Source organism: Populus euphratica, unplaced genomic scaffold (assembly GCF_000495115.2).
Source record: "Populus euphratica unplaced genomic scaffold, PopEup_1.0 scaffold63.1, whole genome shotgun sequence".
Taxonomy (NCBI): Eukaryota; Viridiplantae; Streptophyta; class Magnoliopsida; order Malpighiales; family Salicaceae; genus Populus; species Populus euphratica.
In genome coordinates this window covers 177,800-195,348 of record NW_011499942.1, presented here as the reverse complement: position 1 = coordinate 195,348, position 17,549 = coordinate 177,800, and the positions used below count along the sequence as shown (strand labels likewise).

Here is a 17,549-nt window from a genome sequence, read left to right as displayed (position 1 = left end):
AATCAACGACCGCACTGCTAAAAGATCGTTTTACGAAGATGCTAGCTAGCTAGCTATTACCAAGAAACTGCTCATGTTTTTCGAATCACAAAAACTCTTAGATTTTGACTTGCGAGAAGAAAAGAATGCGAGAGAACCCATTCAAAACGCAAATGCAAGAGATGCCAATCGAATACAAAAGGCACGGGGAAAATAATAATGATACACCTGTATGGAATTTTTTATAATGGTAAGTTGTAACAATCGAATACAAATGCAAGAGTCAATGTTTAAATATAATTGGATCTCCAGGCCACTACAAAGAAGAAAAAACTGTGAAGCTGCGTTGCCCCTGAGCTCTACAGGGCTATCTGTGCTTGTGTGCAGCAAGAATGACAATTTCTGAGGGGAAAAAGTTTGTGGAAAAGAAAATACAACAGTGTTGCTATTCTATAATGTGAACGTCTGGTTCTGATCCTACTGAAATTCTATCACTGCGCTTGCTGGTGCTCGTGTTTTCAGTAACATTTCATCGTATTCGTCTTCAGGATTTGATAGAGCAACAATAGCTCCTCCTGCACCTATAGAAGCTTCACCGTCATGAATAACTATTGTTCTTATCACTATATTCAGATCAAATGTCTGATTATATGAGAAAAATCCAATGGAACCTGAGTAGATCCCACGAGAACTGCTTTCAAGAGAATCGAGAAGCTCCATTGATCTCAATTTTGGTGCACCTGTCATGGAGCCACCAGGAAATGCAGCCCTGACACAGTCAACTGCACTTACATTTGACCTCTTCTTTCCTCGAATTGTACTCACCATAGTATGCACAGTTGCATACGACTCTACTTCCATAAGATGTGGGACATGAACAGAGCCAGGCTCACAGACACGACCAAGATCGTTCCTCAAAAGATCCACAATCATAAGATTTTCAGCTTGATCCTTTTCACTAGAGAGAGAGAGAGAGGTCAGTTCATAGAAAAAAGAAAAATAGAGCAATTCTTGCACTCAAAATGCATTTGTTCTGCTCAATATGATTTACACGGCCAAGGTATTTCAAAGGTAAACTAGTCTGTTCAATATTATTTACATTCATTTTTATAGCATGTGAACATTAACAAGAATGATTTCTCATGTCTAACCGTAAAATCACGTGATAAGCTATCAAAGTTTCAATTTGAAGACCAAATTCAAATTTACCTGTACTGCAGTTTCAATTTAAGCTCTTCATCTTCCTCCAAGGTCACCCCACGAGCTATGGTACCTTTAATCGGCTTTGCTTCTAATATACCATTTCTGTCCAAGCGGAGGAATCTCTCAGGAGAAGAACAGCAGATGCACAAATCTTCATTTGAAAAATTAAGCCACGCAGCATATGGTGCTGGATTTTTCTCTCTGAGGTGAAGGTAAAGTCCCAAGGAATCTATCTCTCCAACTGTTTTTCTCATCTGAGAAGTGAGACATAACTCGTAGCTTTCCCCATCTTTAATGTATTCTAGACACTTACTAACATCTTTAATATACTGCTCTCTAGATTTCTCACCAAGAAAACCTGCCTTGTATGGGGAAACTGTTGCATTAGGGGAAGCCTGCTCTCCTAACTTCCTTGTGGCAGAAGCTTCTAAGCAAAGCAACTTATTTTCCGTGTCATCTAACCATGGAATGCTGGTTGTGCTTTCCTCATGTAAAGACAATATATAAACATTGTCATTAAGATGATCGATGACTACAAAATTATCTGCAAAGAAAAAGCAAGCATCTGGAGTCGTAGATTTGTGACGGTTGGATAACATGCCACATTCAACTTTGAGGCTATACCTGCAATATGAGAGATATATTGTCAAAAAATCACAAAAACAGATTCAGCCAGGATGTTGCATAAAAAGGATGCTCCAAGGGATATGATATTTCCAGTTGAACTTCAGTAAATTAGCCTGTTCATGTTTTAATTTCTTTTACTTCATTCTTTTGCATTTCCAAGTCCTTTCAAAAAGGATGTAAGGATGAAAATATTCATTTCTAAAATATCCAAACAAGACAATTCTTGATGATAAATGGATCCATGTAAAGTATTTGACTACCTACAACACAAGATCCAAGCAAACAGCAAGGAGTAATTGAATGGGTGTGTGTGGAACTGAGACACGGCACATTTAGAGATTAATGCCTGGCATTTATGGAGGTTTGAATGAAGAGGAATTTCATGCAATGCTAAAATAGCTTGATGACTTTATGTTACCCATTCAAACAAGATTAACCTGCACATGGAGAGAGAAAGAATTTACCCGAAGTAACCAATATAACCACCATGAAAATCAAATGGCAGTTCTTCAAAATCTTCTTCATCGTAAGTAAATGATAGTAGCTCCTAGAAACCAGATCAAGCAACAAAAAACATCTATCAGACTGGATCTAGTGATCTGATTGAAAGCATGAATATAAATTTTTATTCATCCTAAACACATACGAGACAAGTGGCATTAGAGTCTATGTTTCCATGCATCAACTTTTAGTCAAGCACTAAACGCCCTGTCATATTTGTCCGAGGCAAATGAACTTCACATGTTTTCTATAATGTGTCATTATTTCCATGCAGGCTCAAACTCCAAATCCCAGAAAGGAAACTAAAATTTAAGCGTACTTTATATTTGTAATGTTGTCATGATTTGATGAACAAAAACAACCAGTAAAGTCTATGCTATTATACCTGGTTCAAAAAATCAAGAAAACCTTTTTCCAAAAACATGCTTTTGGTGGATCCTTCAGTATCTTTGATTGATAAGTAACCTCCACCTTTAAAATCCATATCACTGAAAAATAAGTGCAGTACAAATTATTTTCTGTAAAGGATCACGTGAAAAACTGGATAATAACACAATCTTATCTATCAAAAAAAGAAACCCAATCTTGCACCTGACTCAGCAAAACATCACTCTAAACAACTAGTTAAAAACATAAATAAAGCAAAAAAAAAAGTGACAAGAGAAATAAACCAAACAAACAATTGAAGGAATATGTGAATGACTATAATTCAAGAATCATTCAAGAAGAAGAATAAAATGTCTGAGTTAATAAAACCTTTGATCTGACAATCTAAATGTCATTTGCCTCCAAAGTGGTCCGTCTTTACCCCCCATAAATGAAAAGCGTGCTCTTTTCTAAATGTTCAAAAGCAAGAAAAAATAAAGGATGTCAAAATCCCTAAAAGGGAAGGTTAAAAATAATAAACATGACAACAAAGTACTTTAAAATTTTCAGAGAGTAAGACCTTTTCTACTGAGGAACTGTCCAGCCAAAACGTATTTTCAGCCTTACAAGCTCCGAACAGTTCATTAAATATGTTTCTTGCTCCACCAGCTCGGGCTGCTAATTTATCAAATTTCCTCCATTTCAACTTTAAATGCCTAACGTTGATGCTTGATTCTGGAAACTTCAATGCACTGGAAATGCTGAGACAATTCACGTTGGCATTTCCAAGTAATTGGCTTCTTCTAAAAGCTTCTTTGAATGGTTGAGCATCTTCCTTGTGTACTAATGATCCAATTCTAGGAACTCTAAACAGCTGACTAGCAACATGCACCTGCATGCATGCTAAAAAAGGTTTACTGCTCGGGGGAAATTACTGGCTATGCAGATGCATAACATTAGAGAACTAGAGTTATTCATGAGGTAAACTTTTAGGCAACGCAGATGGCGAGACACAGTTTCAGAATGAAACAGAGAGCATGCAGAAGGAGGTTGGACCAGACATATTCACTAAATGTTGACACCATGCTCCCTATACTCATTGAAAGTTGCTCTTGAAATACTTTGCTGATTGTTCAAACTGCAAACTTAATGCTAAGTTCTCCAACAACATACAAGAGGCCTATTCCGTATTGCACAACGGAACTCCCATTGGAGTATAAATTGCTGCACAGGCATAGCATAATTCTATAATTTTCAAATACACAAGCATATACATAAAGAAAGATAGTACAAAATAGATCCACTGCTGAGAAAAATTAATTGGTAATCTTTACCAGTATAATGAACATTTCTCTCGTTAATAAATGTTGACCTTGGCCTCAGTCTCTGCCAATAATCCTCTGTAATCTCTCTAAAATTCTCAAATATTTGCCTTCCATGACAGGTTGCAATACTTTCTGGATGAAACTGAAGGTCAAGACAATTACAGAATGTAAAGCACCGAAAAGCAAATCAGGGAATAACTGCAGCACAAAGATGATCAACAAACCTGTAAGCCATAGTGCGGCCTTGTAGAATGCATAATGCCCATGAGAACTTTTCCCCCTTGCATTCTTCCAGGGTTGCTAGAAGACCAAGAAGCTCCATTGTGTGATCCTGTTGAAAAAGTATCAAAAGATGTGCTTGGTCTAATCTGATTCTTGCATGCATCAGGTTTAAGACCAGAATTCGGAGACTCAAGGAAAGAATGAGTGCTGCTAGAAGTCCAAGCAGTCGGTATAAGTTCCTTTGGCAGTGCTTCTGAATCTACGATGAGAGAATGATACCGTACCACCTGCAACAATCAAGAGAAAAGTAGTGGTAAATGAAACACTCATACACCATGGTCCCTAATACATACAGTATAAAGACCACAAGTAAATTTACATCCATAAAGCATGAGAATACAGATGGACCTTAAAACCAGATTTTCTGCCAGAAGGGATGTTATCAAATAGTCTGCTTCCATTATGTTCGATTTCACTGTAAGGCACAACACCAGTGATAAAGTTAGTGGAGGGGGGGGTCAAGAGCATGAAAGACCATCTTGCGAGTATTAGCAAGTCATTTATCACAAAATAAGGTCATGCTTTTACCATGATAGACACAACAACATCCAAAAAATAGATACTAATGATATTATGGTGACTAAACTACATACAATAAAATGGAAAAGCATTTTACCCAAGAACACCAGGACGATATAAGAAAACCTTGAAATTATGTTCAAAATATACCTTAAGCGTCCATGGACTGGTTCAGAAGCATGGACAATTCTAGCTCCATTGACATAACCCAAGGCCTGTCATAACAAAAGCCATTCAATTCATTAGTGGAAAAGCAGATCGTTATAAAAGAATATGTCTAGTTGAAGGAAAAGTTACATTTACAAGCAATATTGTCAGAGAATGCTGCACCGAGCAAAGATTAAAAAACAGATAAAAGCTTGATTTAACTTGGGTGTAAACATGTTAATTTATAGAAACATAAAAACAAGTAGTAATTGATCAAGATAAATTCAGCCAACATGGAATATGACATTGAACATGAACCAAAATACCTGGTGTCCAAGGCAAACACCCAGAATAGGAATGTCCCTGCACTCAAGTAGCAGTCGAAGACATATTCCTGTAAGATTTAAATAGATTCTGAAACGTAATGCGATTAACTCCACTCTAAAAAAATGATAAAATAAGTCAGGCAGAAAATAAACTGAACCGTATCATCATCGTAAGGGAAGTGAGCCTGTGACAAACAAATATCCCACTATCATGCCAGCACACAGAACTTTTCTAATGATCAAGCTTAAGCTTACACGACAACTTTATGGCTTAATAAGACCCCAACAATAATGTTTATATCAAATAACTGACATAATAATAATGTTTATATTGACATTCATGAGTTTAATAGCATTGAGACACGTGAAACAGGGTAGACCTCTACGCATGGATTGGTGGATCCTACATCTTGTGTCCGTGAATGAAATGTCGGGTATAATTGAACTAATACAGTCCACAAGCATGGAAATGACAGAAACTCCATCCTCGATCTTACCTATATCCGCTGAGCATGTTGGAGAACCAGGTCCAGGTGAGATAACAATATTATCAAAAGCTCTCTTTTCATACAAGTAATGGCACGCATCCTCCCATGTCCACTCATCATTTCGGATGACCACAGGAGGCACTGAAATGGCATCAACAAAACCAAATGAGACAATTTCAAAGAACAGTCTCTCTCTCTCTCTCTCTCTCTCTCTCTCCACATATATATCACAATACAGTTTAATTGACTTCCAAATAAAATTGAAAAAAAAAAAACAAACAAACAGAGAGAGACAAGAACAGTAACCGAAAACACAGAGAAAACCAAAACAAAAAATGCATACCCCCATTAACGACAGATAGCTCTTGGTAAATATTATAGGTATAACTATCATAGTTGTCAATCAACAATGTCCTCACAAAATCCATTTTCTGGCTAGGCTCCTCCAGCCGTTTCTTTCCCATGAACGACCCTTCTAAATGTCCGGGCATCAAATGACTGGATACCGCCACCTTTCTACCATTACAGCAACAAGATTTCTCATTCTTGGCAACATAACCAACTCTTAGAAAAGACTTGGATGTCGCTATTTTCCCTGTCGTGCCCTCAATAAAAGGATTTTTCAGTTCCAACGAAGTCGACGAACACAGAGCCATTTTAATTTCCACTACTCAAAAAGAAAACCCCCTGCAATCAGAACAGAGCAACGAAGCAATGTTAAGCAAGCAGATCCTGCAAATTTGGAGCTGAATCTACAAAGGGATTTGCTACTTAGTTTCTGTGTACGAGAAACATTGTTCTAAAAAGAGAAAAAGTGAACGAGAGAGAGGGGGAGAGAATACCTTAGAACATGGAAGGGAGGGAAAGAACGGAACGTAGGGTTGGCGGCAGAAGAAGGGGAGAGGTGGGGTTTGTTTTAGGGAAGGGAAGGAAGTGGATGAATGAGCGGTGTAGCAGAGAATGGGCCCCGCGCTTGTTTGGTGTTTATTTATTTTTTATTTCCTTTCTTTGGACCAACTCTATAATATTCTTTTTTTTTTTTTTTTTTTTTTTTTTTTTATTCTTTTGAACCCTCGTGGAGTGCGTTCCTTCCGCACTCCTGTCAGTGTCCGTTGGTGGGAAATGGGATGCCTCTCTCGGCCTTGCGCGTGAATTTGTTTTTTCGGTTTATCAAGTTTTTTAAAAAACAATTTTATTAAAAAAAGTTAAATGAATTCATTTTTAAATGTTTTTTTAATATAATTTCAACGTTGGGATTAGAGGCGATAATCTCAGGATCAAACTGGTTTTTTTCTTGTTTAAGTCTACCGGTTTCTATTCAATTTCATTATTTTAGATTAAAATATAGCTAAAAATGTTAATTTTGATTTGTCTTGCTTTTTTTTACTCAATTTTTTTTAATTTAACTTAATTTTTTTTATTTAGATTTGATTTAGTTTTTTTTTATTTTATATTTATAAAACCAAACTAAATCAGTTAGTTTTTAAAAAATTTAATCAGTTTAATTAAAAAATATTATAATTATTTTTTTCCAGTTTTTTCTATTACATTAATTTTTTAAATTTTTTATTGATATCTAGTTTGGACAGATGTAAAAGAAAACAAATATAAATAAATATTATTTTAATTAAAAATGTTTTTTAAAAATCCTAAAACATGTTCTTACTTAAAAAATCAAAATTATTAAAGAAAAAATTGATATAAACTTGTTCGGGATAAAATTACGTAAGATATTTTTATTGCTGCTTCTCTTTGGATTTGCATCCATTGTTACAGGTAGTCGATCGTCTGCCTCTTTCGCTCTGTCGCGTGTCAAGCACAAAACTATACGCAGCCTTTCCTATTCAACCCCACCAACCCCCACCGCCCAACCACATCTGCTGCTTAAAAATGGCTGGTGCTGTACAGCGAAGCAAACCAAGAAAGCCGGCCAGTGACCGTCGGAGCTTTCGCTTGACAATCCTAACCAAAAGCACTCGCCCAAGATAAATAACATCAACAAAAGCTTCGAGCCTAAAGTGTCATGGGCTTGCCTTGCACTAAAGCCTGAGATGTCCGTAAATCGATCACGTATTGGCCCAAGCTACACTGCACCCGTTTCTTTCTTTCAACAATTATTGGAATTGGCTAAGTTGATATATTTTGGTTAAAGAAATAAAGATACCAAGTAAATTTATCTTTTTAAATAATTTTATAATAAATTTCAAATCATCATCTACATCTCTTTTGTTTCACCTAAGTAAATAAAAGCCACTTCATTATTATTATTTTTATTATTATTAATGTTAATAATAGGCATGGTTTAATAAAAAAAATGTTCATCAAAGTATCTTTCTCTAAGATGATGCATCAAGAGTTTATTTGGGAGTGTAAATATAGTTATTTTTTAAAGTATTTTTCATATTAAAATAATTTTTTTATTTTTTAAAAATTATTTTTGAGATTAACCCATCAAAATAATTTAAAATATATAAAAAAATTAACTTTTAATAAAAAAAATTAAAAGTTAAATTATTGGTATAATTACATTTCCAAACATTCACTGAAACTGGAAAAGGGTGTTTTTGTTTTATATGGGACTCGGGCACTATATAAAAGAATCTAGCCCAGATGAATAGGATTTATTAGAAATAATCCATCTTCCATGCAGTTTAAGTTGTAAATTCCAAGCCTGCCCGATAAAACATTCAAAATAGTGTATAGCCAGCCGACACGGAACCACATTGTTTCGACACAATAGCAAAGATTATTTATTTTAAGAAAATATATTAAAATAACATTATCTATTATCTACTGTCTATGCAAACCTTTTTCCTTTTCTTTTCTTAAAAGAAAAAACATTTTCAAAGAATTTGGACTCTAGATACTGTAAAAGAATCATTTTACTTGAAAACTTTAACTGTTAGGTGAAATCTAAGATATAATTTATATTATTTTTTAATACATTTCTACAAGTGAAAGTCCTTCAAACTTTAAACTTGTATAAATTAACTTTACCTTATACTTAATTTTTATCAAATAAATAAGAATGGTGAGATTCGAACTTGTGACCGCTTGATTATCAAGGCTATGATACTATGTGAAAAAACCAATTCAACTCAAAAGCTTAAGCTATTAGGTGAAATCCTAAGATATAATTTATATTATTTTCTAACAGACACAACCTATATGGTTATTAATAATTTGCCAGATATCAAATTATTAATGATGGCAGGGAAGCTTTTATAAAAAAATTTAAACCCAGTCCATGGTTAATCTAGCACATGATTTAACCAAAAGTTTTATCTGGGTTATCAGGTTTTAATTAGGTTATTAGATTATCCAAATCAATTTTAATTTTTTTATAAATTAAAATGATATCATTTTAGTTAAAAAATAAATAATTAATGAGTTATAATTAAATTTTTTTATCAAGTTTTGCAGGATCAACCAAGTTACCGAGTAAACCTATAAAGTCACCTAGTTTTTTATTTTTTTTATTTTTTTAAACGGTTTCATTTCAATCCCGATCAACCAAGTCTCAAATCAACCCAACAAACTATACTGGATTTTAAAAATATAGCTTTTATACTACAAACTCATTTTTGTTTTCTATTCCAAGTCAACAGTGCCAATTTCTAATATTTATAGAAAATAAAAGGTATCTTATTTGAACATTTTTAGTGACATCAACACAATCAAATGTTCTGGGGATAAAGAAAGTCAAATATAGTTTTAGAAACAAGGAGGCAAAATGTATTATGAATTAAGACACCTGGATATATGACCCGAAAAATCATTGAAATGAAAAATAAATATTGACTCAAGGTTGAGCTTCAAAAGTTCTTCCCTATTTTATTCTTTCTTTTTTTAACAGATAAACACTTCCTCAACTTTTAATAAAATAATTATGTTGTATATATTTTCTATAGCCTCCTTCTTGGACGAGGAAGAATTCCCAGCTTTTGGCCAAGAATATATATTTTTTTAGGTTAAACTACTGGTGCTTTTATATAGTTCTTGTGTATTGAGATTGAATTTACCTCTCTAATTAATTTAATAAAAACAAATATGTAAGTTATTTATCAGAACTTTACTTTTACATGCATGATTTGCAATTTAAAACATAATATACAGTCACCTCCTAAATATCAAGCCGCACCCTGACATGTTGTATAGATATAGATTGCTAGTTAAGACAGATCCTGTTTATTTTTAATTTTTATGTTTCAAAAATATTTTGAAAATATTTAATTTTTAAAAATTTTTTAATGTTCTTAAAAGAAAAAACATTTTCAAAGAATCTGGACTCTAGATGCTCTCAAAGAATCATTTTACTTGAAAACTTAAATTGTTAGGTGAGGTCTAAGATATGATTTATATTATTTTTTAATATATCTTGTGAAAGTCCTTCAAACTTAAAACTTGTATAAATTCATTTTACCTTATACTTAATTTTTATCAAATAAATAAGAATGGTGAGATTCGAACTTGTGACCGCTTGATTATCAAGGCTATGATACTATGTGAAAAAACCAATTCAACTCAAAAGCTTAAGCTATTAGGTGAAATCCTAAGATATAATTTATATTATTTTCTAACAGACACAACCTATATGGTTATTAATAATTTGCCAGATATCAAATTATTAATGATGGCAGGGAAGCTTTTATAAAAAAATTTAAACCCAGTCCATGGTTAATCTAGCACATGATTTAACCAAAAGTTTTATTTGGGTTATCAGGTTTTAATTAGGTTATTAGATTATCCAAATCAATTTTAATTTTTTTATAAATTAAAATGATATCATTTTAGTTAAAAAATAAATAATTAATGAGTTATAATTAATTTTTTTTATCAAGTTTTGCAGGATCAACCAAGTTACCGAGTAAACCTATAAAGTCACCTAGTTTTTAATTTTTTTTTATTTTTTTAAACGGTTTCATTTCAATCCCGATCAACCAAGTCTCAAATCAACCCAACAAACTACACTCGATTTTAAAAATATAGCTTTTATACTACAAACTCATTTTTGTTTTCTATTCCAAGTCAACAGTGCCAATTTCTAATATTTATAGAAAATAAAAGGTATCTTATTTGAACATTTTTAGTGACATCAACACAATCAAATGTTCTGGGGATAAAGAAAGTCAAATATAGTTTTAGAAACAAGGAGGCAAAATGTATTATGAATTAAGACACCTGGATATATGACCCGAAAAATCATTGAAATGAAAAATAAATATTGACTCAAGGTTGAGCTTCAAAAGTTCTTCCCTATTTTATTCTTTCTTTTTTTAACAGATAAACACTTCCTCAACTTTTAATAAAATAATTATGTTGTATATATTTTCTATAGCCTCCTTCTTGGACGAGGAAGAATTCCCAGCTTTTGGCCAAGAATATATATTTTTTTAGGTTAAACTACTGGTGCTTTTATATAGTTCTTGTGTATTGAGATTGAATTTACCTCTCTAATTAATTTAATAAAAACAAATATGTAAGTTATTTATCAGAACTTTACTTTTACATGCATGATTTGCAATTTAAAACATAATATACAGTCACCTCCTAAATATCAAGCCGCACCCTGACATGTTGTATAGATATAGATTGCTAGTTAAGACAGATCCTGTTTATTTTTAATTTTTATGTTTCAAAAATATTTTGAAAATATTTAATTTTTAAAATTTTTTTAATGTATGCTAATATTAAAAATAAATTTTAAAAAATAAAAAATATTATTTTAATATATTTATAAATAAAAAATAATCACAATTTCTAATAACAAAAGGCTCCAGGAAAGTTTTGTCTTCATCGCGCACTCCATCAAATGGAATCAAAATAGCCAGGGATATCCAAGTCCGGGCAGCCTCTTGCTTGTTTGCACGAGCAGCACCGACCACCATGCCGCCAATCTCCTGTCTCCAAATTTGTGCGGCCAACGGGCCACAAAGCACGTGTATCATGTGGTGTCAAGGCTGAGCACATGTCCTGTTGTGAAAAGAAACCGTAATTTATCTCGTCTCAGAAAAACAAAACATGGTGCTTGAGAAAGTGGAAGGCATGGTGTGGAAGTTGGAATCTATCCTGCAGCCATGGTCTAAAGTAAGTTCACATTTTGAACTTCTACTAGAAGGGTAGATACTGGGGCCGCCATGGCCTAAAGTGAGTTAAAAATTTGAACTTTCTATACCAGAACAGTAGATACTAGAGCAGCCATGGTCTCAAGTAAGATAAAATCTTGAACTTCTACTGTCTAAAGTAAGATAGAATTTTGAACTTCTACTAGAAGAGAGAGGGCAGCCAAGGTCTCAAGCAAGTTAAAATCTTGAACTTCTACTGGAAGAGTGGATCATATCAGGGCAGCCATGGCTTGAATCAAGTTAAAAGGTCCTGCAGGTTCCTGACTAGAACCTTATAAAGACTGTAAATTTATAGATCATTTATAACAAAAGCACTCATTATCTAGTCGAAAACCTATCATGGCCACCTTCAGCTAAAAACCAAAAGGAAGAAAAAAATAATAATCGGTGCAGCAACATACTGCGAGTGAATGTCCTAGCAATATTTTCAAAATTAAGATCGGGCAGGTTGAAGGAGATGACAAATTCATGTTTCTCTCGACCTGGTCACAGTTGTCTAAAATCCAAGATTGGAGAACTTCCTTGGACCCTGTCTCATCAGTATATCTTCTTTGAATGGACTATTATTAATTAACTGGGTGGCATATTTACTCTAAACTGTTTCAAACTAAAACCATTGGTCAGAAACTTTACTCACGCAGACTCGGTCCCTCTTGTTTTCCTCGTTCAAGCGTAGCAAAAAAGAGTCACATCAGAGCAATTATTTAGCAGCGACAGGTGCATCCCCTCTTATCATGAAATTGAAAGTCGCTTGGGGCGGTTCAGTCAACCATTTACGAAACTTGGACAGTGACTTCAACGGTTAAGATTGGCGAAGGATATCTTCCTACAGATTACTGACGTCCATGAATACGCTTTGTACAGGTTCCATTTATGTAATCAAATAACCAGTTGACTTTGCTGAAATTGCTGTCTTCCAATTGGTTCTGTAGTTAAGACCTGACAATGCTTCCGTGATTGGCCTCTTATACAAGCGTTTTATGAAAATGGAAACTTATGTATATCAGATTTATGTCCTGGATTTGTATCCTATATATGTAAGATATTAGTCTTATTACGCAAATAATCATGCCATTGATGACATTAACCAATTTCTGTGTTACATGACTTTAGTCAAAAAAAAAAAAAAAAGCTCTCTGACCTGAGCTTCTTTGTAAAACCTGATATAAGAATGATATGTGATAAGATTTGGATCATAAATTACGAGTGTTTTTTTAATTTTATTTTTTAAAATTAAAATGATATTATTTTAATTAAAATAATTTTTTGAAAAAATAAATGAGTTGACTATCAACTAATTTTTTTTTTCTTCAGCCTAAACTAATCTAAGTACCGTCCAAGTTATACTACCATGGTTTTTAGTGTTTAATTTATAGATTTGAATTTGTTTTAAAATAATATAAACTCTTGACTTTTAACCGACATGGCATGTTATCTCATTACTTTTAAATTTAAAAATACAAAAAAAAAAAAACACATCCTTTCTTTAATGCTTCATTGAAGCCTTATTTCTCTATTCAAAGAAAGAAAAAAATGAAAAGAAGAAGAAGAAGAAGGTATAGTGTTTGGTTAATATCATGATAAAAAAATAAAAATAAATAGCTAAGACATGGAAGAATATTTTTTTTATTTTGAAATGACAAAAACTCATTATTTATTTTGTTTCAATATCTGTGTTTTCGTAGCTTCAAACAATATGTATTTGTCTCTTTTATACTTGACTCTTCTATGCTAGAATACAACCTAAATCTCCATCTATACATCTTTTAACATTTAAACTTGAATCTTTGGATCAAGAAAGCAAGTTTTCGCATCTAAAATTGCGTTGCTGCTGACCCAATTACTTGCATTCCTGATTCTCTGTATGGTGAATATTGTGATTTTAATTTAAAGAAGTCAAACACCATATATAAAACGGCCATGTCCGATTCATCAAGACTACTGGGCGCCGCCCCACTAGTCGAGGAACAGGATCGGGTGAGTTAAATAGATGTGAATGCACTGAAAGGTGACAAACTGGTCTGAAACAATCAAGATTTTTTTAACAAAAGTAAAAAGTGGATAATATATATAATAATATCAACGGAGTAATTTCTATGGAGGTGGAGTAAAATCAAATTTAATTAGGCCTTTTTCTGTTGGAGTACTCAATTTTTTGATTGTTTCCCTCTACCTAACAAGGAATTATCATATATTAATGATCAAAAATTTTCCACATAATTAAAACCCTTTCCTTCCCCAGCTAACAGCTATCTTTGCAAACCTCCCTCCGTCACCTCCTCCTCCTCCTTTGTGCTTTCCTCCACTCTTGTGTGGATTTTTTATGGTCCAACTTCGCTATATATCAACTAGACTTGTATGTCAAATTTGAGAAGTATGAAAAACAGTACTAGCTAGCTCGAAGCAGCAGCACGTTTAACAGCATGAGGTTCTCCTTTTCTTGCTCAAAATGCTTCTCTTCTTCATCTGATATGTCCACTGATAGTCCATCAATGCAAGGTATTGACTTAAACTACAAGGTCTTTAAATTAAGAAGCAGCATTGGATATCTAGTTGCTCATGTCACAAATGATAAAAAAAAATAATTAGAGAATTAAAATTAATTAATCTTTCTTATGATTACGGGTATTTTATTTCTTGTGTCCTTTTCTGTGATCTAATCAATTACTACTCATGGTAATTACAGGTTTGCAAATTCTTCAAAATGTTCATGCTTTCTCATTTGATGAATTGAAAGTCGCCGCCAATGGATTCCGCTCATCAAATAAAATCGGGGAAGGTGGATTCGGCTCTGTTTACAAGGTAAATACCTTGTTCAATCACATGTACTCTGATTTACAACATAATGTGGTGAGGTTATTTTGTTGATGATGTTATGTTATTGGGATCTAAAGGGAGTACTGCAAGACGGGAGAGTCGTTGCCATCAAAATGCTTTCAGCAGAATCAAAGCAAGGACACAGGGAGTTCATGTCTGAAATAGCTTCGGTGTCCAATATTCACCATGAAAATCTTGTCAACTTGCATGGTGGATGCATTGATGGTCCTTGCAAAATTCTTGTTTATAGTCACATGGAAAATGGCAGCCTTGCCCAAACTTTGCTTGGTAATTAACCCCCCCAATTTATTCTTGTCCAATACTATTTGACAATGACCGATTAACAGTGCAATGTACTGATTCTGCTTTGGTTTTGCTTGAAAAATTCAAGGTGGTGAGGAAAATAGAGCTAGATTCGGGTGGGAAACAAGGAGAGGAATTTCGTTAGGCATTGCTCAAGGTCTGGCATTTATTCATGAAGAGATCAAGCCTCGAATTGTGCATCGAGATATTAAAGCAAGCAACATACTTTTGGACAAGAATCTGTGTCCAAAAGTTTCAGATTTTGGCCTCTCTAAATTTTTTCCTGAGAATTTCACCCATGTGAGCACACGAGTTGCTGGCACGTTGTAAGTAGAGTTTCCCCACTTCTCATCATAACGTAATTGGTTTACTGATTGGGAAAACATTATTGAACAAGCTTAGCTCATGCGTGTAAAAACTATCTAATTGGTAGCTGTGATGAAAATCAATGTTAATATGGAATGTTAAAATAGATCCAGAGATTTTATATAGCATAACACTTACATTGTGGCTCTATTTCAAGGAAAAAGAAACATACAAGTTTATATGAATAGGGTTTATACAATAATTTTAGGGTTTTTGGCTTATGCAATGTTGAATTGCGTTTTTGGTGTAAAAGGGGTTATCTAGCTCCGGAGTATGCCATTAGTGGCCGCTTGACTCGGAAAACGGACGTATACAGTTTTGGAGTGCTACTTCTTGAAATAGTCAGTGGACGGAAAGCTACTGATGATTTCGATCCAGTACTCGGAGAGCACAACCTCGTGGAGAAGGTATTGTTTTTTTCAGTTGTAAATAGCATATATGTTTGCTTCCAAACTCCAAGATTAATACTAAATAATTATTGGTACGATCCATCCACTCTTATATGAAAAAAGGGGCTTTTAACTCATTGACGGTGGTCTGCTATCAAGAATTTATGTGCTGGGCCTAGATGTTCTTTCTTTTTCATTTTTTGGTCGAAGGGGCTTGCCTGTTTACTTGAAACAAGGCTGTAAACGGCCAAGTTTGCTGTAATTAATAACCTCTTCGATTTGCTAATGGAGTCATGTTCTGGACAATGATTGATGCAGGCATGGGAAATGTACAAGGCTGACAACCTTCTAAAACTAGTGGATCCGATGCTAGATGGCAACTTCTTAGAAACAGAAGCTGTTGGATTTGTAAAGATTGCCTTACTTTGTGTGCAGGAGAAATGTGGGCTTCGACCGAACATGTCGAAGGCAATTAAGATGATGAGAGGGGAAATCGACATCCACAACACGAAAATAACACAGCCAGGATTCATCATCGATATCATGGATGTGAAAATAGCAAGAAAACCACAAAGCTCAGGGCGAAGCATCACAGGCAGGCGCAGCCCAAGGCTGTACCCTCTGTGAACAGTGAAAAGACGTTCTTTGTCTTGTGTCGGAGAAAATCGTTCGATAGCTTTTTATTTTTTAAGATGGTTATGCGAATAGAAAATGTTTTGGATGTAGAACCCACCTTAGATCCTGAAAACATAGCTTGTAAATTGAACTGAAGCAATGAACGAGAGAGGGTGAAATATTCTTGTAACTTTTTAATGACAAGGAATGTGGTTTTTTCTTCTATTTATTTATTTATTTATTTATATTGGGTAGCTACAATTTGAACACAATTAAAAAAAATGTTAAATAATTTAATTATTTTTATTTATTTTTTAAACTTTTTAAGCCCTATAGTGATTGGAAAAAAGGGGAAAGCTCTTTTATCCTTTATTAACTTGATACCTTTATTTTATTCTTTCATTATTAATTAATATCTAGAAATCAAGAAGGACAGGTAGTCCTAGGACTTGCTATTTCTTTCTTCTTCTTTTTTTATCTCTAAAATAAACTTTTTTTTTATATCAATATTTAAGAATCAATCAGGATCATTAAAAATCATTAACCACCGGTCCTTTTCTTTCTCCGCGTGAACCCTTCCCCAAAAACACACCTTTTACGATATCGTGATGTTAATTCATTGCATTGGACCTCCTTTCCTCCCCTTCTCCTCCTATTCTTTAACTTTTCCATTTAATAAATCTTATATCTGAGTATCGGATGATGAGTCGTGAAATTTCAAATATTTAAAAATAAAATTGCTATGTTGAATAATCATTTAATTTATTATATTTAATCAAAGTTTTTAATCATTTGATATAAAAAATTCAAAAGTTGATAGGTGATAATAATAAATAAATCAGTGTAATTGATAGCTGGTAGTTTCAAAAGTATTAAGAATAAAGATATTAAGAATTTTAAGTTTAAAGAATTCATGTAATATTTATATATTATGAGTTTTGTCATTTTATAGAAAAAGAGTTAAAATGTAATTTTATTCTTGTAATATTTTGACAGTATTGAGTTTGAATAAGGTACCTAAACCTATTAGAGGTAAGAAAATTAGTTTAAGTACACTATCTAGATTCAAACATGTTGGGCTTAGATATAATAGTCTAAGCTTATAAGGTTGTTGTGAAACACACCCAGCAGTGGCCATGTGCATAAACAATGGGCTCGACAATCTATGCTC

General features: G+C 33.5%; 2 protein-coding genes across 6 annotated transcripts; one reads left to right on the top strand and one right to left on the bottom strand.

Annotated features, from left to right (window-relative positions):
- Positions 1-186: 186 nt before the first annotated feature.
- Positions 187-6,731, bottom strand: EMB1997 (para-aminobenzoate (PABA) synthase family protein). 4 transcript variants are annotated; one of them, XM_011042682.1, is made up of 14 exons: positions 6,606-6,731; positions 6,107-6,450; positions 5,773-5,904; positions 5,276-5,343; positions 4,953-5,017; positions 4,632-4,698; positions 4,226-4,510; positions 4,011-4,143; positions 3,257-3,579; positions 3,067-3,146; positions 2,696-2,798; positions 2,274-2,356; positions 1,189-1,806; positions 187-937 (listed from the first exon to the last, which is right to left on the bottom strand). In XM_011042682.1, exons 2-14 carry the CDS (start codon positions 6,417-6,419, stop codon positions 457-459), a joined length of 2,751 nt encoding a protein of 916 aa, XP_011040984.1. In that variant the 5' UTR covers positions 6,420-6,450; positions 6,606-6,731; the 3' UTR covers positions 187-456. The 4 variants fall into 4 exon arrangements, with proteins under 4 accessions (XP_011040984.1, XP_011040985.1, XP_011040986.1 ...); XM_011042683.1 differs by having other exon boundaries at positions 6,107-6,430; XM_011042684.1 differs by having other exon boundaries at positions 6,107-6,433; positions 6,610-6,731.
- Positions 6,732-14,060: 7,329 nt separating this feature from the next.
- LOC105137089 (putative serine/threonine-protein kinase) lies at positions 14,061-16,611 on the top strand. 2 transcript variants are annotated; one of them, XM_011042680.1, is made up of 6 exons: positions 14,061-14,387; positions 14,575-14,690; positions 14,783-14,993; positions 15,097-15,334; positions 15,628-15,781; positions 16,199-16,611. In XM_011042680.1, the coding sequence occupies exons 1-6, from the start codon at positions 14,312-14,314 to the stop codon at positions 16,388-16,390; spliced, it is 987 nt and encodes a 328-aa protein (XP_011040982.1). In that variant the 5' UTR covers positions 14,061-14,311; the 3' UTR covers positions 16,391-16,611. The 2 variants fall into 2 exon arrangements, with proteins under 2 accessions (XP_011040982.1, XP_011040981.1); XM_011042679.1 differs by having other exon boundaries at positions 14,065-14,387; positions 16,082-16,611.
- The last annotated feature ends 938 nt before the right edge of the window (positions 16,612-17,549 follow it).

Bases quoted from the DNA above. Each gene is read 5' to 3' on its own strand.
- EMB1997 (XM_011042682.1), bottom strand. From the start codon at position 6,419: ATGGCTCTGTGTTCGTCGACTTCGTTGGAACTGAAAAATCCTTTTATT. The intron at 2,799-3,066 runs GTTTTATTAACT...CTTATTTTTCAG, and splicing joins TTTAGATTGTCAGATCAAAG to TGATATGGATTTTAAAGGTG. The intron at 1,807-2,273 runs GTAAATTCTTTC...CTCATATTGCAG, and splicing joins GGTTATATTGGTTACTTCGG to GTATAGCCTCAAAGTTGAAT.
- LOC105137089 (XM_011042679.1), top strand. From the start codon at position 14,312: ATGAGGTTCTCCTTTTCTTGCTCAAAATGCTTCTCTTCTTCATCTGAT. The intron at 14,691-14,782 runs GTAAATACCTTG...TGGGATCTAAAG, and splicing joins GATTCGGCTCTGTTTACAAG to GGAGTACTGCAAGACGGGAG. The intron at 15,335-15,627 runs GTAAGTAGAGTT...TTGGTGTAAAAG, and splicing joins ACACGAGTTGCTGGCACGTT to GGGTTATCTAGCTCCGGAGT.